This window comes from Caretta caretta, chromosome 1 (assembly GCF_965140235.1).
Source record: "Caretta caretta isolate rCarCar2 chromosome 1, rCarCar1.hap1, whole genome shotgun sequence".
NCBI lineage: Eukaryota > Metazoa > Chordata > Testudines > Cheloniidae > Caretta > Caretta caretta.
Window position 1 is genome coordinate 246,478,368 of NC_134206.1, and position 25,895 is coordinate 246,504,262.

The following is a 25,895-nucleotide window of genomic DNA, read 5'->3' on the forward strand; positions in this document are numbered from 1 at the left end:
GACCAAGTTTTCAAATCCAACAAACCAGGAATTCTGGATTTCTGTTGAAGGAGAGTACAAAGAAGTCAGTGATAAAGCTATGAAAATACTGCTTTCACTTGCTCCCAGTTATCACTCTAAGGCTGAGTTTTAAGCGGTGATTTCTGTGAAAACTAACCATAGAAATGGTTAAAACTTGGAAACTAGCAGATACTCAACCAAATATTGCACAACTATGCAGTTTGTAATGGGCCCAGTCTTCTCACTAAAATCGTATGGTGTCTGAACATGCCAAAAATCCATAAAATCAAATTATAGTTTTAAAAACCCAGATTAGATCAGTGTATATAATTAAACTGTAGACATTTAAAGTCGCAGAACTGTTCAGTCTTGTGTCCTTCTTGAATCTAGTGTCAAATACAAAAAATAAAAATTGGCTGTGGCAAATCACCAACTTTTAAGATGGGGTAATGGAGCTGCAGTACTAAAAGCTAGAGAGCCACTATGTAAACTACCAGCTATATTCCTTGTCCAGCACCTTTGATGCTTTGAAATGTATTCCTAAAATTTAAGAAAAGGGAAGGAGGAGAGGGAAATATTCTTGCCTTCTGAATGTATGTGTCTAAAAAAGATAAGTAGATCCATTGCTTCAAGGATGGGGCTGAGTTTGAGGCTGGGGACTAATGTGAAGCCAGAGCTCATAATAGAGAGCGAATTCTGAACGCTCTTCTCTGTTCCTTCTCTCAGTTCTATAGCAGGTAGATCTGACTAAGGCATTATGGAATTACAGGTTGTAAAGGGGTTCTAACAAAATGGTCACTCGACGTGGCAGAGTTGTTCTGTTATTGCTGCGAAAATAATCCTGTGTGGAACTTGTTGAGTTTTAAACACTTTACAGGATGTAAGAAAAAATCAAGAACTGCAAATAACACATGGCAAAAGACCTTTAAAGAGAAGATCTTAAGAAAATTGCCAGTCTTGTGTAATGGGATGTGTTTTTCTAACACAAAGGCTGAACAGTACAAAAATGCCACAGCTGTATGAGAGAACACTCTGGGAGAAGTGTTCCATTAGAACTAACTGAAGACACCCCCTCCCTTTCCCCCCCCAAAAAAGAAAAGAAACAAGTCTGACTACCCCTTTTGAATGTAATGGAAAATCAGAATATAGACTATTGTGTTCTAGAGAGATTAAAATCAATTGTGTATTTTCAGTAAACAAAGCATTTGTTTGACATGTGCTTTCAGTGGCCGTGCTACAGGCTGCAATATTGTAGACACACTTAAGTATCCCAGAGTTCATGCACGCTGCAGATGTGATGTGGTGTGCTTTCCGTCTGTGAAGAGGACGGGACAGTTTCTTGTATGATGAACTTTCTGCCCAAAAAGGACACACCTTTTGCCACACTTGTGAGACAGAGAAAACAGCTCTCCTTTATGCCCTAGGTTCTGTAGCTTTGCCTTCCCTGAAGGGACAGAAGTCAGAGTGTGAACATTGCTACATTTCCCTAGGGAAGAATATTCAAAAGGTCATCCCTTTAGCATTGTGTATAGGGGTGACAGCAGTGTCTAAACTAGTGCGGTCACATCTTCAGGGGTAATGAAATCTGTATACCCTTTCTTGAAGATGGGTAGATACACAATAAATTTATATTTGTAATATTTGGCAGCTTGAAGGGAAGCTGAAGAGAGAGATGTACTTAGTAAATAAGATGATATAATAATGTTGCCAGCTCTCATGATTTTATCGCAAGACTCATATTGTTTGGAGTTTGCCTTAAAGCACCAGCTGCTGGAACCAAGAGATTGCATGAGAACATCAGTCTTCATTTAAATTATATTTCTAGCCCACTTGGTTGCAGAGAAAAGCTTGAAAATGTAGAGTCCGTGTGACTTAAATGCTCAAACAGAAGTCAAATAAAAAGGAACTTCAAATGAATTATATTTTTAAATCTCATTGCTTTTAGGCCACTCGTTATTTCTGAGGCCCAACTAATGATTTTTGAACACATGAGTTTGGCAGTAGTGATGATATATAAAAATTATACATACTTTATATTTTTCTCCCCACCCTTCATATGTCACTTGCTGTATTAGATTGTAAATCCTTTGAGGCAAGGACTCAGTCTGGAAAGGAAAGAATCATATTTTATATTCCCATACCCTCTTCATGTTTGCTGGCAGAATTGGAAAAGCTTTGTTGGTAAGGGATTGATACTAGTTTACTTCGATCTGCAAATTTCAGTAGAAACTGCCTCAAATAAATTGGGATGTAGTTCATAGAAAAAGTTTGATGTAAATTCACAGGATTTGTAAATCTATTGCAGGATTATGAAAAATGTCTACATACTGCTAATATTTTAACTATGGAAGTGTAATATGTTTTTTAATCTCTGCAGGCTTTTTTCACATCACAGCTTAATGTCTCAGTTCAGGCAGTAACTTAAACGCAAACTATTTGTTTTTTCGTTTTGTATCACCATAAAATGATTCTAAGGGGGAGAAACACTCATAACTTTGTAGTAAGAGGTGTGTACCCAGACCACATAGAATGCATAATTTTAGGCTTCATCTGTAAACTGATCAGTTATTTGCAGTCCTGTCTGATACATGGATTTTGCCAGTTGAGCTGGGTGAAACAGGAAAGGTGTTCTGGTCTGGGTGGCTAAATATTTTGAAAAAGCCAGCTGTTAAAAGACTGAACACAAAAGTTATCTATTCCAAGTTACTGCCTGGAATAGATAACTTATAGCAGCATAGGGTTGCCAGGTGTCTGGTTTTCCACTGGAACTCCCAGTCAAAAAGGGACCCTGGCAGCTCCAGTTGGCACCACCAACCAGGCCGTTAAAAGTCCAGTTGGTGGCACAGCAGGGGCACAGAGCTAAGGCAGGCTCCCTGCGGCTCCTGGAAGCGGCTGCCAGTTCCCTACAGCCCCTGGACGCATGGGCGGCCAGGGAGGCTCTGTGCGCTGCCCCCGCCCCAAGGGACAGCTCTGCAGCTTCATATTGGCTGGGAACAGCAACAAATGGGAGCTGCGGGGGCAGCACCTGTGGGCGTGAGGGCAGCACATGAAGCCTCCCTGGCCCCCCCATGCATTTAGGGGCTGTAGGGACCCGGTGACCTCTTCCCAGGAGCTGCAGTAAGCACCGCCAGGACCTTGCACCTTAAACGCTCTCCTGCACCCCAACCCTCTGCCCCAGCCGAGAGTCCCCTCCCGCACCCAAACTCCTTCCCAGAGCCCGCACCCACCCACCCCAACACCTTGTTAATCAACATTTTGGAATCTTGTAGTTTTCATTTAATATTAATCTTTTGTGTATAATAGAGAATACTTCTTTTTCTTATGTTCCTTTGTGATATTTCATGTAATAGATGATTTCCTGGAGCTATATCAAGCCATCAGTTTTTTTAAATAGACCTCTTTACTGAGGTCAATGGAAAGTTCCGCTTAACCAAGAAGGCATGCTGTGGCCCTAGTACATTATCTATCTTGCTATTCTTATTTGTATGTTCCATTTTTGTTATTTAAAATGTTAAGTTGTTTGTATACAACTACAAAAAATCTAATTATAAGTCATTAGTAGTTTGGCACAATACTGATCATAGTCAGAAAAATGTGGTTGTTTTTTTGTTTTGCTTTTTTTGCAAAATATGCCTTATTTAGAGTATGCAAAAATTCCATGAAATATATAAAATTGTTTATACATTTTCTTGAAAAATTCAGTATTTTTTCCCACTTTCACTATCTGTTTAACAATTTTCCTAGTTGTGAAGAGAGACACATGTTCTGTCCATATACATGTACATATCATACTATGGAGACATTGTTATACTTCCATCATTAAGGCTGAGACTTGAATGTAAAGCAGGTCTAAAATCCCTCTTTCATCCCTTTAATTAACGATTTTAGTCATCAGATTCAATACCCTAATTCTTCAGAGCAAAGCTGAATTTTTCATAATTTTTAAGCTAAGTCTTTGACACAGGAAATAATTTAAAATAGGCTCCTTCTAAAATTTCCCCTGAGATTCTAAGTTTTTTTCAGGCTCCTATAACTAAACAACCACAGGTTTCAGAGTGGTAGCCGTGTTAGTCTGTGTCAGCAAAAAGAACAAGAAGTTCTTGTGGCACCTTAGAGACTAACAAATTTATCTGAGCATAAGCCTTCATCGGATGCATGCAGTGGAAAATACAGTAGGAAGATTATATCTATCTAGATAGATATATACACATACACAGAGAACATGAAAAAACGGGTGTTGCCATACCCACTATAACAAGCGCGATCAGTTAAGGTGAGCTATTATCAGCAGGAGAAAAAAAACCATTTGTAGTGATAATCAGGATGGCCTATTTCCAACAGTTGACAAGAAGGTGTGAGTAACAGTAGGGGGAAAAAATAAGCATGGGGCCTGTCCCGTAGTAGGTGACTTTGGGGTACTCTTCTGGCTCTGTCAATCTGTTTCTTCACTTCCGCAGGTGGGTATTGTAGTTGTAAGAATGCTTGATAGAGATCTTGTAGGTGTTTGTCTCTGTCTGAGGGGTTGGAGCAAATGCGGTTGTAGCAGTGCTGATAAGCGATGGTCACATAAACACCACCCTATACCGGAAACCTACTGACCGCTATGCCTACCTACATGCCTCCAGCTTTCATCCAGACTACAGCACACGATCCATGGTCTACAGCCAAGCTCTATGATACAACCGTATTTGTTGGAAATGGGCCATCCTGATTATTGTTACAAAAGTTTTTCTTTCCTCCTGCTGATAATAGCTCACCTTAACTGATCACTCTCGTTATAGTGGGTATGGCAACACCCATTTTTTCATGCTCTGTGTGTGTGTGTATTTTCCACTGCATGCATCTGATGAAGTGGGTGTTAGCCCACAAAAGCTTATGCTCAAATAAATTTGTTAGTCTCTAAGGTGCCACAAGTACTACTCGTTCTTTAAACAACCACAGTAACTGGAAACTCAACTTCACATCGCTTCATTTTTATAACATACCCACGTTAGGAACATGTTAAAAATATAACCTAAAAGTTATTTCCACTGATTCGTAATAACCAATATTCAATCTGCAAAGAAGACTCACTTCCCCTCTCCTACATTGCCCCATCTAAAAACTTACCTTCACTCATCTCACATGGCCCTAAAATAGAGTCTGAGACTGGGGAACCCATTTCCTGTGAGCCAAGGCATTGGTATTTCAGGTGTTCTCATTGTGCCATGGTGCATAGAAACTGGGCCAAGCACATCAGGTCTTCCAACACAGTGGTTCTCTACCTGGGGTATGTGTACCCCTGGGGGTATGCAGAGGTCTTCCAGGGGGTACATTAACTCATCTAGATATTTGTCTAGTTTTAAAACAGGCTGCATAAAAAGCACTAGCCAAGTCAGTACAAACTACATACAGATAATGGCTTGTTTAGATGGCTCTGTATACTATACACTGAAATGTAAGTACAATATTCCAATTAATTTATTTTATAATTATATAGTAAAAATGAAAAACTAAGCAATTTTTCAGTAACAGCGAGCTGTGACCCTTTTCTATTTTTATGCCTGATTTTTGTAGGCAAGTAGTTTTTATGTGAGGTGTAACTTGAGGGTACGCAAGACCAATCAAACTCCTTGAAGGGATACAGAAGTTTGGAGAGGTTGAGTGTCCCTTCCCTACAGTGTCCATATAAGAAAGTGAGGCTACCCCTACTAAATTGGCCACCACTTCCCACTATTTCAATGAGAGTGAAACCAGGCTGACCTTATGGAAATAGCTGTTGTTTTGTGGTTGGGGGACTAGTCAGGAGACCACAAGGAGAAGGAGAATCTGGGGAGCAGAGGAGAGTGAGGACACACATGGGGATGGCAGTGGCAGCAGAAGGCTAAGAATAGCTGAATCGGGGTACAGAGTGGGAGACTAGGAGAAAGCATGGTTGGTGTTTGAGGGCTTGTCTACGTGTGAGCAAATTTACCAACATAATTCTGGTAAATTTTACTGTTATAGTTACACCAGTATAATTCCACACTTGGACACTCCCATTCTGGAATAAGAGCGCCTTTGTCTAGTTTACCTTATATTGTTTCCAAAGCAACGTAAAAGCAAATGATATAATTAGGATGGTAAATTTCCCCATGTAGACCAGCCCTGAGTGGGGCACAGAGAAGAAAGGGGGGCAGCAGGAGACCGAGGAGGCATAGGATTCAGGAGCATATTGAGTGGAGATGGGGCAATGTGGGAGCAGGAGAAGATGAGGAGAGGAGGAAATTGGGTGTCCATCTACCATAGGGTCCAGAGAAGAGATTGGAGAGGAGAATGTGGGGTGCAAGAGGGAGCTGAGGTGGTTCAGAGGAACATAAGAGGTAGGAGAAGACTAAACGAGATGGGAAGATGAAAAGGTTTAGGAAGAGACTAATAGGGATGCAGAGGAAAAGAAGGCAACTGTGGGGGAAATATAAAGGGAAAAGGAGGGAAAATATGGGGGCAGGAGACAGAAGTCAGTGGGATAGTGAAGGAAATGGGACAGGAGGAGAGACCAGGGTGGTGATCCAGCAGAGGACCAGAGAGGATAGAATGACAGCTTCTCCACCCCAGGGGTTAGGAGATGGCCCAGAGTGGAAATTCATACACGTTTGTGTGTGTTTCAGGTAAAATTTTGGAAGGGATTTCCAAAAAAATTTTCCCTTTGGTTGTGGGAAGCTTCCCCTTAAAAGGGGAAAAAGCAGATGGCAAACTTTTTTTAAATGTATTTGGCTTAAAAATGGTAGGATTTTTTTTTTAATCTCCCACATTTGAGGTCCCTAACTCGTGATAATTTTAATGCTTTGCGTTGGCAATATCACAGTTGCGTTATTTTAACAAGTCTGGTCCCTGCTTGCTTTTTCCTTTAACTAGGTTCTGTAATACATGCAAATAACATGGACCCTGAAAATATGTAGTGAAATGGTTCTTCCCACAGGTTTGGGGAAACTGCTGGGATTTTGGCCGGGGGGGAGGGGCAAATAATTTTTGCAGAAAAACCAAGAATCTTTGTAGCTTGTAAAGTCCAAATGTAAGACTTTATCTGTAAATTTTAATACTAACCTACAGCATTCTATAGTTGTTTAAGCTTTTCTGGTGTCTGCGGTGCTTCTGAGTGCATGTGGACAGTAGGAGTGCTATTTTATAAGCTCCAATAATACAGTGGTCATTATATGGTTAAGCAGATTTAATGGAGACTGTCTTGTCAAAGCAGCTACTTAAGTCTGAAGGGCGAAGTTTTGGCATGCAGCAATATGACTGGTGGCAGCCCTAAAGCTTAGGACCGAAGTGTGTTTCAGTTGCTTGCAGATACTAACGTTTCAAGGATGGTAATAGCATTGAAGCTTGGGTGAATACTACAAAAAATGAGCCGCTAACGGACTATCAAATAAAAGTGATGTACTTCAGTGTTCTGCAAATGTTTGTAAAGATGTCTGCAGCACGTGTGTGTCTTAGTCGTGAAAATGTGTTTGCTGGAAGATTCGCACCACAAATTACTTACTCAATTCCTCTTCTTAATAAAAGATTTACTCTTACAGCCACGTAGTGGAAACAATATCTTGGATGAAATCCTAGCCCCATGAAAGCCAATAACAAAACTCCCATTGACTTCATCGGGCCAGGATTTCACACCATGTGAATAAGGTGAACAGCTACACAAGTGAATAGTAGAGCTGTTCCAAAATTTTTCCATGGGACGGTTTTCCATTAGAGAATGCCATTTCATCAAAATCAAAATGTTGTATGGAAATGTTGATTTCATTTTTTTTCCCCGTGAGATTGAAATGTTTTGTTTCAAGCCTTTTGTAATGGAGCATTTCAATTTTTCTGTTTCAGAATGACTCCGTTGCAATTCTTTTCTGGTTTTTAATATATCATATTTTTTAAAAATTGAAATTGGAACAAAATGATCTGGAATAATAATTTTTGGAATTTCAGTATGGGGGGTGGAATTCAGAATTGTGGAATTTCCCATGAAACAGAAAATCCATTTCCTGCACAGCTCTGATGAATACTCTTACTGCAGCTAACCTATTATCTGGAATCCATGGCCTGATTGTCTACATAAAATGTTTGTGCAATAATTTTGATTAACTAACAAAGTCGTGCAAAGAACAGTCAGTTTAAACTATATTGGAAACCAAAAAAAGGGCTGAATTCATCTGGCAAAAAATAAGAATTAATTCATCCAGCTCTGAAATGTTAATGGTAATTATCAGGGCACTAGTTGTTCAACTGGGTAGGAACCTGGGATGGGGAGTTTGGAAGGGTTTGGCAAATACCTAGTAATAATAGAAAGCCATCTGCACAAACAGGAAAACTGTTACATGTTTTGTGTTTGTTCTGCACTGCTCCTGATTTTTACTTCCTGGTAAATCCTTTGGGAATTTTATGTCATTTTGGATTACTTTGTGTTGGGGGGGGGGGTGGAGTTACTAATTAAATGTAGACCTTGAATTATCCTGAACTATTCAGAAAAAGAATCTTACGTTTTTTCAGGAGACAGATGAGGAGAAACGTCACAAAATTGCTGATGAGCTTTTGCATACGGAAAGAGCCTATGTCAGCCGACTTGACCTCTTAGACAAGGTGAATTTTGCTTTAAGAAGTGCTTCTTTCTTTTACTTACTTATACTGCAGTTCATGTGAGCTTTATCTGTTTGTAAAAACCACATTAAGGGATTGTGGGTTTTTGCCTTCTGCTAATCCTCTCAACTAAGCAGTCTTTTGCCACAACTACTTCATTTTGTTTTTAAATAATTTTAATGTTTGCAAAACATACCGGTCCCTGATGGACATAGAAACTGAACTCTTGTGTTTAGACCACAGTGTGAGCAATAGAAGTGCAAGCTTCCATACCAGTGGGACAGCCTAGAAAGAGGAGAGGCTAATTTCACCTCTCTGCTCATTCATTTCTTGGCCTTTACTGAAACTACCAACAAGGGTGCCAATGTTTAGTGGTATGTGTTTGATGTAATCACCTGCACACTAAGCCATTGAACAATGTCTCTGGGAGAACTTTGGTGTTTACTGATGTTAGCCAGCTTTCAAACAGTGACCTCGAAGAAAAGCATCCCATCTTAAACCTTCTCTTCTCTATTCTTCCATCACATGATCTGCCTAATTTCTATTAAAGTGAATGGAAGTTACTCATATTCTGTGATGGAAGAATTGAGTGCTTGCACTTTTCACAGCTTCAAACTATATTTGTCATTTCTTAAATGTCAAACTATCTGCAGTTCTCTAATTTTCTTTGAGCCTGACTACTTTCTCATATGTATCCACTATACCTAGATATCTCTGATCATGCATTGCTTTGTCAGCTAACCATGTTTTTCATCTTCATTTCATGTTGATGTTTCCTTGGTCTAGCACATGAGCTTGTAAATCAAGATCAGGTCTGAAAAGTCCTAATTGCTATATTAAACAGCTGGTAGCTGTCAGACTGCTTAGGCATATCTGTTTTGGCTCTCATGAATATGAGAGAAATGATTAACATAGCTGTCTTACATGAACATGTGTTGAAAATAGACCTTTCTTGCAAATAAGAGCATTGTTTTAGGGGCATAAGAAATCACAGTAAAATATTCAAATTTAATTTTAGTCTCTCTTGACTGACATTGTAGAAGTATTTTCACAATCCCAATTTAAGATGAATTTCTCCATGCAAGTTTTTCCAAAATATCAGGCAAAATTCAGAGAAAAGTTTACAGATTGCACCTAAAACTACCAGCATCATGGGGAAAAAAAGGAGAATGGTGGAGGCTGTGTTTATATCCCTAAATGTAATTAAAATAATACTTATGTAATGTTTATAAGCCCTTCCATGCCTACGTTTCTATGATTCTGTAGGTGGTGGGTTTTTTTTAATTCTACTGCTGTAGTACCAAAAGGCACAGATTCAGAATCAGAGCCCTGTTGTGCTAGATGTCTTAAAACACACATGAAGGCACAGCCCCTGTCTCCAAAGCGCTCATTTTCTAAAAGGACAAGGGGATCCAATGTACAAGCAAAGTACTCAGGGTGATGGCTGCAAAACATCATGCTGAGCTCAGTGTTTTATGAGACACAGTGTGGGGCAACAAGGGAGCATCAAGGGGATAAATTAACAAGAGGACTTTTCAGCTTGGAAAAGAGGAGACTAAGGGGGGATATGGTAGAGGTCTATAAAATCATGAGTGGTGTGGAGAAAGTAAATAAGGAAAAGTTATTTACTTGTTCCCATAATATAAGAACTAGGGGCCACCAAATGAAATTAATGGGTAGCAGGTTTAAAACCAATAAAGGGAAGTTCTTCACACAATGCACAGTCATCCTGTGGAACTCCTTGCCTGAGGAGATTGTGAAGGCTAGGACTATAACAGGGTTTAAAAGAGAACTGGATAAATTCATGGAGGTTCAGGCCATTAATGGCTATTAGCCAGGATGGGCAAGGAATGGTGTCCCTAGCCTCTGTTTGTCAGAGGGTGGAGATGGATGGCAGGAGAGAGAGAACTTGATATTACCTGTTCGGTTCACTCCCTCTGGGGCACCTGGCATTGGCCACTGTCGGTAAACAGGATACTGGGCTTGATGGACCTTTGGTCTGACCCAGTATGGCCATTCTTATGTTCTTAAGAATATGGAAGTGGGAAGGGAAAGGGGATGTTGAGGGAGAAGCAAAGAAAAGAAGATAGGATGGAGGACTGGAAAAGAGGCCAGAAAGAAAGGCCAGTCAGCTGTTAGAAAGAATGCCTGTAGTCCAAACTGAAAGAAAGCAAAGTATGATGACATCACTTGCACCCAATGTGTTCTGGAAGTGCCTTATTCCCCAGGGCTTCACTGCTGCTCTGGCTCCTGGAGGGCACATTGGGGTGGGGAGTTCCACTGATATCTGAAGGAGGTGAGGGGAAGTGGGGGGACAATACTTCAGTAATTTTGGATGCTCCCACAGTTTAGCAACAACAGTAACCATCTTGAAATGCTTGGGGGGGTGGGGGGGCATTTGTCTGCTGTGTACCACTTAAAGATAACAGAAATGCACATTGGCCTGTTAACTTTTAAGTCCTTCTCCTCTGTTGCAGGTATTCTATGGCAGATTATTGGAGGAAGCTAACAGGGGTTCATTTCCAGCTGAGGTGGTCAATAAAATCTTTTCTAATATTTCATCGATCAATGCCTTCCACAGTAAATTCTTGCTTCCGGAGCTTGAGAAAAGAATGCAAGAATGGTAAGAATTGTTTTGAAAGATACTAAGCCTTTTAATAATGGGTCTGAGCTAGCATAGAAATTGTTACATGACAGAGACAGAGGACACTTTTACCGTTAAAATGCTCCAGGGAAGTTCTGCTGCTGGGAAAAAGTGTCTGTTGCTCTACTGTTCATCAGGGTTTCGTTTAATAGAGGAATTAAGCATGTCCTTAGCTTAAGCACACGTATTGTCTCAGTGAAGTCAGTGGGATTACTCACATGTAAAATCTTTAGTTGAATGGGAGCAGTAGCCCTTTAAGATTACATGCTACCCGATGAGTCTGTTGCCTGAAATACAGGAATTGGTGCAAATGAATGTTTATACAGTTATTGTGCAAGAACCTGATGCATTAATTTTTATAGTTGCTTTCTACGCTATAATAAAGTAGAATTCCTTTTATTATTACATGTTTTAACTTTATCATTTAGTAATTAACACCTGGTTCTGAATTATTTTTAGGATGATGTTGTCATGGCATTTTTTCAAAGGAAAGTCATGTTAAAAGAGCAAGCCAGGGTGGTATATGTGTTAAAATATTGTGTAATGGGCATTTTGTATTCTGGATAAGCTTTTTATTTTCCCTCCTTAGTGCAAATAACTAGAAGTGTGCTGTGCTGTGATAACACTAGACATAGCGGTTGTCAGCACACACTCAAATTATTTAATCCAACCTAATTCTTCAAAAAAAGTAACATTTTCTATAAAGCAAGGAAATATCAGAATTAGATAACACCTAAACAGCATAAAATAAAGTAATGCTTAACATTAAGCTTGCATTCCGTACAATATTAAATACTTTATTATAATGGTGTATATGAGAAATTCATCTTTTTGGATTCATCAAATAAAAAAATCTGATACTAAATGTGAACCCAAATATTAAACTGCTCAATTTTGGGGGAGGGGAAGCACGATTTACTTCAGTAATGCTTTAAAAGCTATAGCATACATAAACTACATTCTGCCTTAGAGAAAGAGCACAAATTATAGGAGACAGACTGTACTATGTGTCATATTAGTAAAATACTGTGACAGGATCCCGGAGTACAACCTGGAACTGTGGGACAACTGTTCCCCCTTAACTCTCCAACCTGGGCTGTCTCTCACAAAGCTATGCCAGTGACAAACAGCAAACCCTTCTAGGCACTGTGATCACTTAGCCATCATCATGTGGAGCCCCACACACAGCAAAATTGCATGAATGCTCCCAGAGCCACTCATGAATAAGGCTATGATTTAGTCACGGGTTTTTTAGTAAAAGTCACGTACAGGTCAGGAGCAATAAACAGAACTGGCTATGACTTTTATGAAAAATACCCCTAACTAAATCTTAGGTGCTAAGGAACGTGGGGTGGGGGGAGGGCACTCCAGCATGTGGGGAAGGTGCTCCGGCAGTTGCTGCTGCTCCTGGGGACAGGTGGACAGCCCGGGGCCTCGCTGCTGCTCCTCTGGGTTGGGGATGGCCCGGGGCACCCCTGCTGCCACTACTGCTCCTCCAGGTGGGGGGGTAGCCCAGGGCTAGCAGGCACAACTGAGGGTATAGCCTGAGGTAGAGTTTCATTGCAGCCTGGTCCGGCAACCTGCCTGCTTTGCCGTGAGAATGCAGGCTAATCAAGCCCAGGTTCTGTTAGGCCTCCAGTGCTAACCCACAATTCTACCTAGGCTGTGATTTCTTGTCTACCTCCTTCCTTCCTTCTGCACTGAAGTCACCTACACTGGCTCAGTACTTTAACCCCACATTTTCTCACTCCATTTTTGCTGTGCTTCCAAAGAATTTGAGCAGCGCTAGTTCATGAACGTGTGCTAAGAATCACTTTGTGGCTCGCAGACTGAATTCCTTAGTGATGATCTCATTAGAAGTTCTTGATGCCGAATGCTGTTTGGTTTTGTGTACAAAACAGTCCGCATTAATGAGGAGCTCCGCTTGGAAGTTACTTAGATAAAGTGTTCTTATGTCGCTGACACAGGCAGCAGCTCCATGCTAAGTGAGAGAGAGCATCCTGCAAACAAATTCACGGAAGAGCCCAGGTTAATTCATACTAAGAACCATGGGATATCCCACCAGAAATCCCATCCCAGTTCACTGACTAGTGCAGCACCACTGGGGATACTATTGCACAAGGAGGACTTTGCAGTGGGGATGCACCAGGCTAGGTTAGTCTGGGCTAACTCTGCAGTGAAGCCATATACCCTAAATGGCACTAGAATTATAAGCTCTACGGACTTTGCTGGGTTGTGTTTGGTGGATTAACTAAGACTGTTTTGAACAAAAGGCAGTGAGAACCTGTTTATATTACAGCAGGCATTTAATCATGGGTAAATGGTGTTCCAGTTGGTCATGACATCTTGAGACTAGGGTTGTTGAATAATCGCAGCTAACTTACGCAATTAACTCAAAAAAATTAATTGTGATTAAAAAAATTAATCTCGATTAATTGCACTGTTAAACAATAGAATACCAATTGAAATGTATTAAATATTTTGGATGTTTTTCTACATTTTCAAATATATTGATTTCTATTATAACACAGAATACAAAGTGTACAGTGCTCACTTTATATAATTTTTTATTACAAATGTTTGCACTGTAAAAATGATAAACAAAAGAAATAGTATTTTTCAATTCACCTCATACAAATACTGTAGTGCAATCTCTTTATTGTGAAAGTGTAACTTACAAATGTAGATTTTGTTGTTGTTACATAACTGCACTCAAAAACAAAACAATGTAAAGCACTAGAGACTACAAGTCCACTCAGTCCTACTTCTTGTTCAGCCAATTGCTAAGAAAAACAAATTTGTTTACATTTACGGGAGAGAATGCTGCCTGCTTCTTATTTACAATGTCACCTGAAACTGAAACAGGCATTTGCATGGCACTTTTATAGCTGGCGTTTCAAGGTATTAACGTGCCAGATATGCTGAACATTTGTATACCCCTTCATGCTTCGGCCACCATTCCAGAGGACATGCTGATGATGCTCTTCAAAAAACAAAAAATATGTTAATTAAATGTGTGACTGAACTCCTGGGGGGAGAATGGTATGTCTCCAGCTCTATGTTTCACCCACATTCTGCCATGTATCTCGTGTTCTAGCAGTCTTGGATGATGACCCAAGCACATGTTCGTTTTAAGAACACTTTCACTGCAGATTTGACAAAATGCAAAGAAGGCACCAATGTGAGATTTCTAAAAATAGCTCTAGCACTCGACCCAAGTTTTAAGCCTCTGAAGTGCTGTTCCGAGTCTGAGAGGGACGAGGTGTGGAGCATGCTTTCAGAAGTATTGAAAGAGCAACAATCAGAGGCAGAAACTACGGAACCTGAACTACCAAAAAAGAAAATCAACCTTCTGCTGGTGTCATCTGTCTCAGATGATCAAAATGAACATGCAACGGTCCGCTCTGCTTTGGATAGCTGTTGAGCAGAACCCGTCATCAGCATGGACGCATGTCCTCTGGAATGGTGGTTGAAGCATGAAGGGACATGTGAATCTTTAGTGTATCTGGCACGTAAATATCTTGCAACGCCGGTGTCAAGGTTCCTTCCCCACTCTGAACTCTAGGGTACAGATGTGGGGACCTGCATGAAAAACCCCCTAAGCTTATTTTTACCAGCTTAGGTTAAAACTTTCCCAAGGTACAAACTATTTTACCTTTTGCCCCGGGACTTTATTGCTGCCACAACCAAGCGTCTACACAAATATATAACAGGGAAAGAGCCCGTGTGGAAATGTCTTCCCACGCAAAATCCTTCCAAACCCTACACCCCCTTTCCTGGGGAAGGGTTGATAAAAATCCTCACCAATTTGCATAGGTGAACACAGACCCAAACCCTTGGATCTTAAGAACAATGAAAAAGCAATCAGGTTCTTAAAAGAAGAATTTTAATTGAAGAAAAAGTAAAAGAATCACCTCTGTAAAATCAGGATGGTAAATACCTTACAGGCTAATCAGATTCAAAACATAGAGAATTGCTCTAGGCAAAACCTTAAGTTACAAAAAGACACAAAAACAAGAATATACATTCCATTCAGCACAACTTATTTTATCAGCCATTTAAACAAAACAGAATCTAACGCTTATCTAACTAGATTGCTTATTAGCCCTTTACAGGAGTTCTGACCTGCATTCCTTTTCTGTTCCCAGCAAAAGCAACACGCAGACCGAGAGAGCCTTTGTTTCTCCCCGCCTCCAGCTTTGAGAGTATCTTGTCTCCTCATTGGTCATTTTGGTCAGGTGCCAGCGAGGTTATCCTAGCTTCTTAACCCTTTACAGGTGAAAGGGCTTTTCCTCTGGCCCGGGGGGGATTTAAAGGTGTTTACCCTTCCCTTTATATTTATGACAGCCGACTACAACAGTGCCATGCAAACACCTGTTCTCACTTTCAGGTGACATTGTAAACAAGAAGCGGGCAGCATTATCTCCTGCAAATTGTAACCAAACTTGTTTGTCTGAGTGATTGGCTGAAGTAGGACTGAGTGGAATTGTAGGCTCTAAAGTTTTACGTTGTGCTCTTAGCCCACTGAAAATGGGTATGGGTGAAAATGGGTATGGCTTTGAGTCTATGGTAAATGGATAGCATTGTCACGAGTAATCAAGCATTTTCAAACAGGGGCATATATTGCGGATAACGTTATGGTTTGGGAACTGGTGACAAGGTTCCGGTAGTTTTGATGAGCCAGCCAATGCACAAATTGTTTGAATCGTTTATGGATTGGTTATCTACAGCCATCAGTTCACCGATGGCACTATGCGTTCTGTCATCAGAAGATTCTTCTTTCCAAGCTGCCTCTGCGCTGCACGTTCTTCCAGAGTACTTTGTGCTGTGCCTTACGGATAAGCCCCTGCATTTTCCATTTAAACTGATTTTTACCACACACACAAATCCTGGGTTTTACAAAAAGTATTATTCACTTCCCCCCTGCCCCAATTTTCACTGTACTTTTATATATTCAAGTATATAAAAAAAAGCTTGTTTTATTAGGAAAATACAATACATTGCGAGAGATTTAGATATTACAATAATACGTTAATCTGTGTGTATATGCCACGCTTCCTGTTGAAGTAAGGCTATGTATTAATCTAGAAGATACACACAATAAACAGACACGCACGCAAGCTCTGAAGTACGTGCACATCTGAACGTACTGATGAATCTCACACCCACCATGTACGTTTTTCGAGCTGTTAGCAGATAACAGTTTAAAGAACTGACACACTAAACGGGACAAAAATGAAAATCTGTATCAGAATACATTTCAGAACACAAGGGAAGTATTGACAAGTTAAAAAAAACAAAAACAGGAGAAAAGGATGAAGTTGAGTGTATGCGCTGCTAATGGTGTGGCCCAATTATTAAATGTAAATATTTGTAGCCTAATAGTTCTAAGTCTACAATAGTAAACTTTATTCAAATGGAAAGTTTTATTTGGGGATCAGAGTTATATTGTTTTCTTAAACTCAGAGGTGGCATTGTGTTTTGAGTTCTGTTCTAGTTCTGCAGCAAACCACATTGAATTCCATTAATCTGCTGTACTTTTTCCCCTTTTCTTCCAACCACCCTCCCCCGCCCAATATTTACCTGGAAAAATTAGTAATTTTTTTCCACCAATTTTCACCTTTTGTTTTTGTTGTAATAAATACCAATACATTCCTGGGAAACATTAAATAAAATAAAAAATGAAAACGAAGGGCCCTACTTATGGAGGGGTTCTGAAGTCATAGTAGACTTTTATTCTTGCCAAGACTTAATGTGCTTGACTTTTTTGGACATCTCTGATATGGCCTACTGCCCAAGCTTGTAAAAATTGGACACCTTCAGGTCTGGCATTAGAGACAGCCTTGAAAATTTAGTTTCTCTGGAGGGAAAGTGAAATCAGACCACCTTCGGTAAACTAGCAGCTATAGATAAGTAGCCCATTTCATTTGTAGGGTATTTCTTGTTTGGCTCATTAAACTATTGGAACCTTGTTGCAAACTCTGTATGTTTGTGAAAAGGTCAGCACAAAGTGATTTTTCAAATTTTGAAAAGCTGCTAAATGCTACGTGTTTACTGTGGACCTAAAGCAACACGACATTCTTTACTACTTTAAGCTTCTAAGTGACTTAATTTTTTTTTCAAAGTATGAAATTTATCATAATTAACTTAAAACTGTCTGATTTTTTTCAATAGTTTCTAGCAATACTGGAATCTTCTCAGTTCTGCATTAATTGGCCTCCTGAGTTTTCACCTCCAGCTGAGAAGTGCAGTGTTGTATAACTTATAATGGCAGCTCAGAGAAATGCCATTCACTAAATGGAAATAATGAAAGAAGAATTAACATTTTATATAGTGCTTTATTCCTTACTTAAGGCCTTTATACATGATCAAGATAGGACACAAAGATTGTTTTCACTTTTGCAGGTCTCCTTTGAAGGTCAGACTGGGATCCTTTATGTAGTAAAGGATCCTTGGAGGATTCATTACTTTAGATTTTTTAAATAATATTTTTCCCTCATTCTGTCAGCTAGTTAATACCTTGTCGGCTTTTACTTATTTGCTGTGAAGTTGAGATTCAATCCTCTTGCTCTGCAGGACTGGGACCCCCAGAATTGGAGATATTCTGCAGAAGTTAGCTCCTTTCCTCAAGATGTATGGAGAGTATGTGAAAAACTTTGATAATGCAATGGAACTGGTGAAAATGTGGACTGAGCGGTCACCTCTATTCAAATCCATTATTCAGGACATTCAGGTAATGTAGGAGACTATTTCTTGAAAAGCTACAAAGTAGTGTGTCATTTTCTATATTTCTGAAAGACCGTTTTAAATCATTAAATATCCAGTCCCTTAGAAAGACAAGGTAGGTAAGGTAATAATATATTTTATTGGACCAACTTCTGTTGGTGGAAGGAACAAACTTTCAAGCTACACAGAGCTCTTCCTCAGGTCTGGAGAAGGTAACCAGAGCGTCTGAGCTAAATACAAGGTGGGACAAGTCTAAGGGGTTCACACACACAGTAGGAGACAACATCCCACTTCATTTTAAGTAAAGGGTGAGCAGGCAGTAGGGTGTTTTACAAATTGGTTTTATGGCTCATTACAACAGTCTGTGTTAAGTCCATGGTTTTCAGTGTCCAACAGAGTTATGAATTTAAGTTCCCAGGCTTGTCTTTTGAAGCAGTTGTGTAGGTTTCCTATGAGGATGAGCACTGAGAGGTCAGATATGGAGTGATTGCTTTGCTTTGTGAAAAATATACACCCATGGGTGATAGGTTATTTTTTGTCTGTTATCATTTTTCTATGCGAGTTTGTTTGAGAGTATAGTGATTGTCTGGTTTCACCCATGTAGTTGTTGGAGTCTTTGATGCACTGGATGAGGTATACCAATGTTGCGATGGGTATGTATAGGAACCATGGATTTTGAAAAGTGTGTTGTGGGGGGCATTGATCATTTTAGCAGTGGAGTTATGTCTGCAGGTTTTGCATCTGTTGTTCTCACAGAGTCTGGTGCTGCTTTGAATTGATGTTTCCTGGTCTATGGGAAGCTTGCTTCTGATGATGAGCTTGGATAGGCTGGGGGATTGTTTGAAGCCCAGAAGAGGGGGTTGGGAAAGATTTCTTTCAGGATGTGGTTCCCATCAAGTATGCATTGTAATTGTTTGATACCCCTTATGAGTTCCAGTGGGGAGCGTTAGGTGACAAATAGGGCTATGCAGTCAGGGGGATTTTTGTTTTTGTAATGAAACAGATTCTCACGGGGTATTTGGATGGACCATTCCATAACACAATCTATTTTTCTGGTCCCTTAGAAGCAAGTCAGGGTTCCATTTTGTCCATTTAATTTTGTCCTAGTTTTCCTTTTCCTTCCCATATCCTTCCTCTCCAGTGAAACGCATCATCGATCAAAGCATAAATGTTAAAACACGAGGACCAATGAATTTGCTTTGTCAGTCAAAGATACTAAAAAGTAAATAACTTTTTTTTTTTTTTACAATTACATACTTGCCCATCTCTAAATTCCTAACTTGTCATGTTGGCTGACATGACCTGCAGTTTTCCAAAACACCTGAGTTAGGAAGTACGTTTACAATCCTAAAAATTGAGTAATTGAAGGGTATAGAAGCAGTCAGTCATGGAAATGTATCTCTTTGGAAAAGTCTGTAACTTCACCTCTCCAGGGCCCCTTCTTGATTTTTCTGTTAATTATGGATATCATTTCCAGCCTACAGACCAACCAACTAGAAGTTTAGGAAAGGAATAAGACATTCCTGCAGTGTGGTGCAATTTAAGCAGAATGTGTGGTCCTCAATAAGGGACTTCTTTTTGTGTGCTTTAGTCTAATCTACAGTTTACTCCTTTCTAAGGAAATGGAAGTAAACAGACATTATTTTTCTCAAAATAGCCACCCTTGTTTTTACATCTTGTATAACTATGTATTGAAAGACAGCATTTGTCATACATGTGTGCCATATTAGAATCCAGAAGAATATGCCCTGATCTTATGACTTGTCGTGGTAAATTCAATGTATCCCTTATTAACTGAATTAGATGCTTAAAATCAGTTATTACAGATATTATTAGAAAAATTAAGTTCAAATGCAATATCATTTGTGGTCCTATTTATGAAATTCTTTCTGCTTGATACAAAGAAAATAAATACAGTGATTCTCCCTGCTTTACAATAATTAACTTTACTTGCTTTTAAAGTCATTGGAAAGAATGTTAATTATTTGATTAGGATTTAGGTCAGTCACACCTTTATATTGTGTTATCACACGTTAAGTTATGGAAAAATATTGTCTGAACTGTGGTATCTAAATATATTTACATTTTCCTAGACACAAAAAGTCTGTGGGAGTTTGACATTGCAACATCATATGCTAGAACCAGTACAACGCATTCCACGCTATGAGATGCTACTAAAGGACTACCTAAGGAAACTGCCTCAAGATTCCCTAGACTGGAAGGATGCTGAAAGTAAGTATTTCATGGATTGTGTGATTACTTAATATAGCAATAAGAAAACAGTAATAAAAGAACCCTATAAATTAAAGCTATCCCAATAAAAATGAGGTAAAGGAACACTATTGCAGGGAAAATGTTAGTGTAGAGTTGTAAGAGTCTCTGAAAAATGACCCATTTTTTATGTTGATTTCTAGGCTAGCATTAGAGCAGTGAAACTTACAATTTGTCCTTCCTGTCATGGAGCACAAAAATTCTACTTTTGTTTCACATGATTTTGCATCCTTTTCTGAAACTATGCCATATGCACAATCCTTAGGAGAAGGCTAGTTTGGCATTTAAACCCACTTTTGTGTGGCTTTTTATATAGAAATGGTCTTTGCTGAAAAAAAATTTGAAAATGGGATCCATATTTTGTTTTTTTAAAATACATATTTCAGCTATTTTTTTGTGAAAATAGATTCCATTTTCAAGTTTTATCATTTTTCATGTATAAATTATGCAAAATAGATCATATTTTTTCTTATTATTCAGAATTGTTGATCAAATAGCTTCTGCAAATAATTCTTGGCCTGGAGCAGTTTCTTAAAAGTATTTGAAATTGGAGCTGTTTTGGTTGGCTCTGTAGATCACACTGCATGTTTCTGCTCCCTGATTGAAGGAGCCATGATTCTCAGAATCATATTTTGGGTACAAGTACTCAAGCTCATGAATTTTGAAATTCATGCCACAAACACCCTACAATAATTGATTAAAACTGGCAAGGATTCCTGCTAAGCTTTTCAAGCATCTAATCTGTTAGCTCTAATTTTTATTATATTTTACATTCAATTAAGGCAAAAGTACTCTGTTGGACAAGACACTTGTACCTTACTTTATTGACAATTTTGGGGCTTGAGAAGGTTGACGTTCATATGAAATTTACAAGTATGCCATTCGACCTAGTAGTCTGTGTACTATAGTAAATAACAATGTATTTTCATTTGTTTTTCATTTTCGGTGCCATCTAGAATCCCTGGAAATTATTTCCACAGCAGCCAGTCACTCCAATAGTGCTATACGAAAAATGGTAAGTGGCTTTTGTAGGGTTTTCCCCTTTTTAATCCTCTGTTTTTAGTCTTGTGTATTAAGTAGCATGTACAGCTAGGAAATTCTGTGAATTTTACCAGGTATATGAAATGCAGATTTTTCAAACAGTGAAACTTGTAAACTTTGGTTTCTTTGCTCCAAAATGTTGCTATTTATATTGTCCTTTTTACTGTCAGCTGGAATGCTTGATAAAATATGATATTGTAACTAAAACTCGGGAGTGGGAATTGGGATTTCTCTGTATTATTCCTGGCTGCCAGTAAGAGGTTATACTGGTCACTTAACTTTTCTGTGTTTGTTTCTGCACCTGTAAAATGGAGAAAATACTTATCTCCCTCGCAGGGATGTTGTGGTCCATAAACCATTAAATATTTGTAAAATATTTTGGACATGAAATAGCACTCTATATAAGTACATTTTAAAATACTGGTTAGATAAATTAGATTACTAGAAACAGTTTATGCCCAAATACAATCTGGTTCTGGCAATTTATATATATATATATATAAATTCTTTTAAACTAGCGTTTTTCAGACTCTTACATAAGCTTCAGGTAAACCATTTTACATTGGCAAAATCACTTATTCATAAATGTAGTTTTATTTTAATTGAAAAGGAGAATCTAAAGAAGTTGTTGGAGGTGTATGAGATGTTGGGAGAAGAGGAAGATATTGTCAACCCCTCAAATGAGCTGATAAAAGAAGGACAGATCCTTAAACTTGCTGCTCGTAATACATCCGCCCAAGAACGATACCTTTTCTTAGTAAGTATCAAAACCTGTGTTGTGTGAGTGATGTTAGGCTTGTTTCAAATTTCACGGAGCTGCCTGAAAGCAAGGGTGAAATCTTCTCTCTATTTAAGTCAATGGGGAAATTTTGCCATTAACTTCACCTGGAGCCGAGATTTTACCCACAACGCTTGCTGAAAAATGACAAAAAATCATTTAGAAAAGAATGTTTCAAATAGAATTAAACCAGGGTCCAGTAACATATCTCAGAGTAAATGCAATATTGGTCTTTCTTAGTTGCTATAGCTACCATGGAGGCTAGTCATTTCTATTGATAGAATCTACTACTGTATTTGGGGTGCTTACATTTTGGAAACAAAAGTATTTAAGATTCTATTCTAATTAGATATTATTAGAATAGTATTTTATAGCAGTAGATTTAGCTAATCAAGTGGTCTGATTGAACATGCATGTGTGTTACAGGTATAGTAATTATTAGATGTCCTTCAAAATCCTTGAGTGTGATGTGACCAAATGAGTCACATAGCCTTGTAAGAAACTAGTACCCCTGGAAAGTTCATACCCTCTTTTCAAAAGCTCTCATTGCTTTACCTAATCACATTTCCTTGGTTCACATACTCAGTGCTATCTTTATTTTAGCACTGTTGGACTCCATCAGTGATTCTTCATTAATTCCACTGTGGAATATTTGATATAACTCACTGCTGCCAATATATTAAAATGGCAAATTCAAGCCCTGATTTTTGCCATTTGCTGTATGGGCCACTGGATGCTTCATGCTCTCTGGCTAGTAAAGTATGTAGTTTCTGAGGGACGGATTTCTGCTCACCCGTGTTTCTAGCAGAGGAATAAATGATTAGTAAAAGTCTCTGAATGGGGCTAGACATGATATTAAAATGAGGGACATAAAAAGTTCAGATGTGCCATATCTGTGATATAGACTTCAGTTGACATGAATGTGGCTTAGACCATCAAAGGAATCATATTGAATCCTTCACCAGCCATTGTATGAAATCCATAATGATGCTTTTCTTGAGAGTGGTTTTAAAGTGTGCTCCAGAGATAAGCAAGCCCCTAGTCAACAGGACTTCTGAAGCACTAAGAAATATTAAAAAGGCCTTAAGTCATCTTAATGTGCTAGACTATGCTTCTATGAAACATCATTTAAAAATATGAGTTTCTGGTTTTAATAATAAGAAAAAAATGTTAACCATTATGGATCTGATTTTAAATCTTCAAAAGCACAAACTCATAGTAGTGGATACCCTCCTAGGCTGAAATTCTAGGCTGTTAAACAATGATTATTTAAAAGCTACAAATAATAAATGATACTAATAATACCTAGCTCTTATATAGTGCTTTTCTTCAGTAGAAACCAAAGCACTTTACAAAGAAGGTCGATGTCCTCAGCTTGTCCACCTTGGCCTCATATAATTTTTCCCTTCCTTTTGTGGATTTACATATTCTCAATGTAACTTTGATTTTAAAAAAAAAAAAAGTACTGTGAAGAAAAAACAGAAATCTACCATTATATGAGTTGACACAATAGACTGGAAATTCCTTCAGAGTCAATTTGCTGCTCTTATCGTATAAAGATTTTTTTTTAAAAATCTATTTACGCAGTTGTTCAGTATATTGAAATCGGCTTGGAAAACTCTTAGCAAAAGGCTTAGTGTTGCTAAACATCACATCCACTCAGTGTATTTGATTATAAACATTATGAAAATTACTGTACATATGCAGTAGCTGGCTTTTAAATGTATCAATTAGTTGGCTTTTAATTTTATTTCTAAATCCTATCCATAGTATCAGTTCTTTCCATTTTTATTTTGTCTGACATTAACAAGCCTAATCACAGTCTCCCTCAAGTTGTTTCTGTAAGGTGATAAATGCGATTCATCTCTTAATATATTATACTTGCCTTTCTTTGTTATTGATGTGTCCTTTTTCTTTTCTTTTTTCTAATAGTTCAACAACATGTTGCTGTATTGTGTACCCAAATTCAGTTTGGTGGGATCCAAGTACTCCGTGCGAACAAGGGTTGGTATTGATGGTATGAAGATTGTAGAAACACACAATGAAGAGTATCCATGCACTTTCCAGGTGTCTGGAAAAGAGCGAACACTGGAGTTGCAGGCCAGGTAAGAGGTGTGGTCTACTTTTGAAGCATTAAAAAATATATAAAAATAGAGGAGAATTGTGGGACTGGTTGATTTTGAAGAACTGGTAAGGTGATATGGAGCCTTTTATTTGTGAGCCTTTTATTTGTAAACCTTTAATTTGAAAAATGGCCCAGGTTGGTGGACCTAGAAATTGTCCTCACTGCTGTTCGGCCGTTTTGAATAAATTGGTTGCCTAGTTCTGTTTTAGTGGATAAGTTTCCTCTTTTCAGAAATCACTGCCACATTTAACCCTTGTTGACAGCCTCTGCAGAAAGACCAAGGATTAAACCCGCGTGCAGAAGTGACCTTTCATCCTGAACAGTGGTGTTTGCAGTTCATGATAGAAGCATACTGTCAGGCACTGTAGAAAAGTTTTTGTGGTCTTTTTTGTGCACGTTGTATATGTTCTGTGAATAAACAAAGGCTTCGCGGTCATCTGCCTTTTTAGCTTTATGGAAAAATCCTCTATAATTTAAGAGGAATTATAACACTGCTCTCTCTAAAAATGTAACCGATCTGTATAAATTTCCTTTAAAAGCTTTAAAATGTAATTGAAAATTATAATCTTGATACAGATTTTTAACTGTCCAGTATAATTTGATGGCAGGGATACAATTGTCAATTCTATAGGATGATTCAAAACCCATAGAAAAGTTATTTTGTGTTAAATTGTATGAGGACTCTTCCATGAAGGTAAATTTGTCTTTTAATGTTTTGATTCAATAGTAGATTATTTTTTATTACATATCCTACTGGTCAGAAATTGTTGTGTGGTGGCAGAAGTAACACCATACAATGTGTTGACTGTGTTCCACCTGGAGGCAGCTGCATTTCACATGTGCAAAGCATTTTGTGACTGTGAACAAAATGCAGTTATCGACTATTTTTATTTTGTTCAACTTCCAGGGTGGTTAGTACTTTCATTAGCACTAAAGTTATTTAGTTTAGGGGGGAAACTTGTCTAGTTTTTGTGAACATTTTAGGGTGTGTTTCATAAAGTTCATTCAAAATTGTGAAGTAATATGTACAAAAATGCCACCCTAAAACTAGATCAGTGAGACTAAAATAATCTTAGTTGATGCATACTTTATTCTTAATGTATCCTATGCATAAATCTCATCCTATAAACTTGTCATAGCTCTGATGAAATGTTTAGTTTGCCCCAGGAATTCCCTTTTCCAGATAATTTTATATATTTATTTTGGATTACTGCTTGAGTGCATTTTAGTGTTTCAGTCACTTTTTTTTTTAAATAGATAGTAGATCACTTCCTACATGGAGGGATTGCTTGTCTGATATGGGGATTACATACTACTTTTAAAAGTTAGTTGAGTTGTTGGATTAGGGAGAATTATTTTATCTAATTAGAAGATTCATTTTTCCAATATTTACAGATGGTAAAGAATGAGGAACAGGACTCTGTCCTTCTATTTTTGGATTCTAGTTTTATTGCTAGTTGCAGTAATATTACAAAATATATAAGTGACACTGGAGGCATTCTCACCATAGATGGGTATGTGATCTTACCTGCACATCCCATCCAGCAGTAGGAAAAATCAAAAGGATTGTGTGAGTGTGAGTGAGAATTCTTTTTGTATGCACCTTACTTCATCAAAGTGAGGGGAGGAAGTGTTAAATGAGTAGCAGAACAAAAAATACTGTGGTGATATTGTAACGCCGACAGACCCTGGTGGGACATCTGGAATTTAGTGAATGAGCCCCT

General features: G+C 38.5%; 1 protein-coding gene across 7 annotated transcripts in view; it reads left to right on the forward strand.

Annotated features, from left to right (window-relative positions):
* Positions 1-25,895, forward strand: part of FGD4 (FYVE, RhoGEF and PH domain containing 4) — a 197,662-nt gene that overhangs the window by 159,683 nt on the left and 12,084 nt on the right. For all 7 annotated transcript variants that reach the window (XM_048829817.2, XM_048829835.2, XM_048829853.2 and 4 more), the window contains 7 exons: positions 8,500-8,589; positions 11,064-11,209; positions 17,807-17,963; positions 20,050-20,188; positions 21,184-21,242; positions 21,879-22,025; positions 23,979-24,151. In XM_048829817.2, coding sequence (XP_048685774.1) covers positions 8,500-8,589; positions 11,064-11,209; positions 17,807-17,963; positions 20,050-20,188; positions 21,184-21,242; positions 21,879-22,025; positions 23,979-24,151 — 911 coding nt within the window. The remainder of the gene's footprint in view (positions 1-8,499; positions 8,590-11,063; positions 11,210-17,806; positions 17,964-20,049; positions 20,189-21,183; positions 21,243-21,878; positions 22,026-23,978; positions 24,152-25,895) is intronic.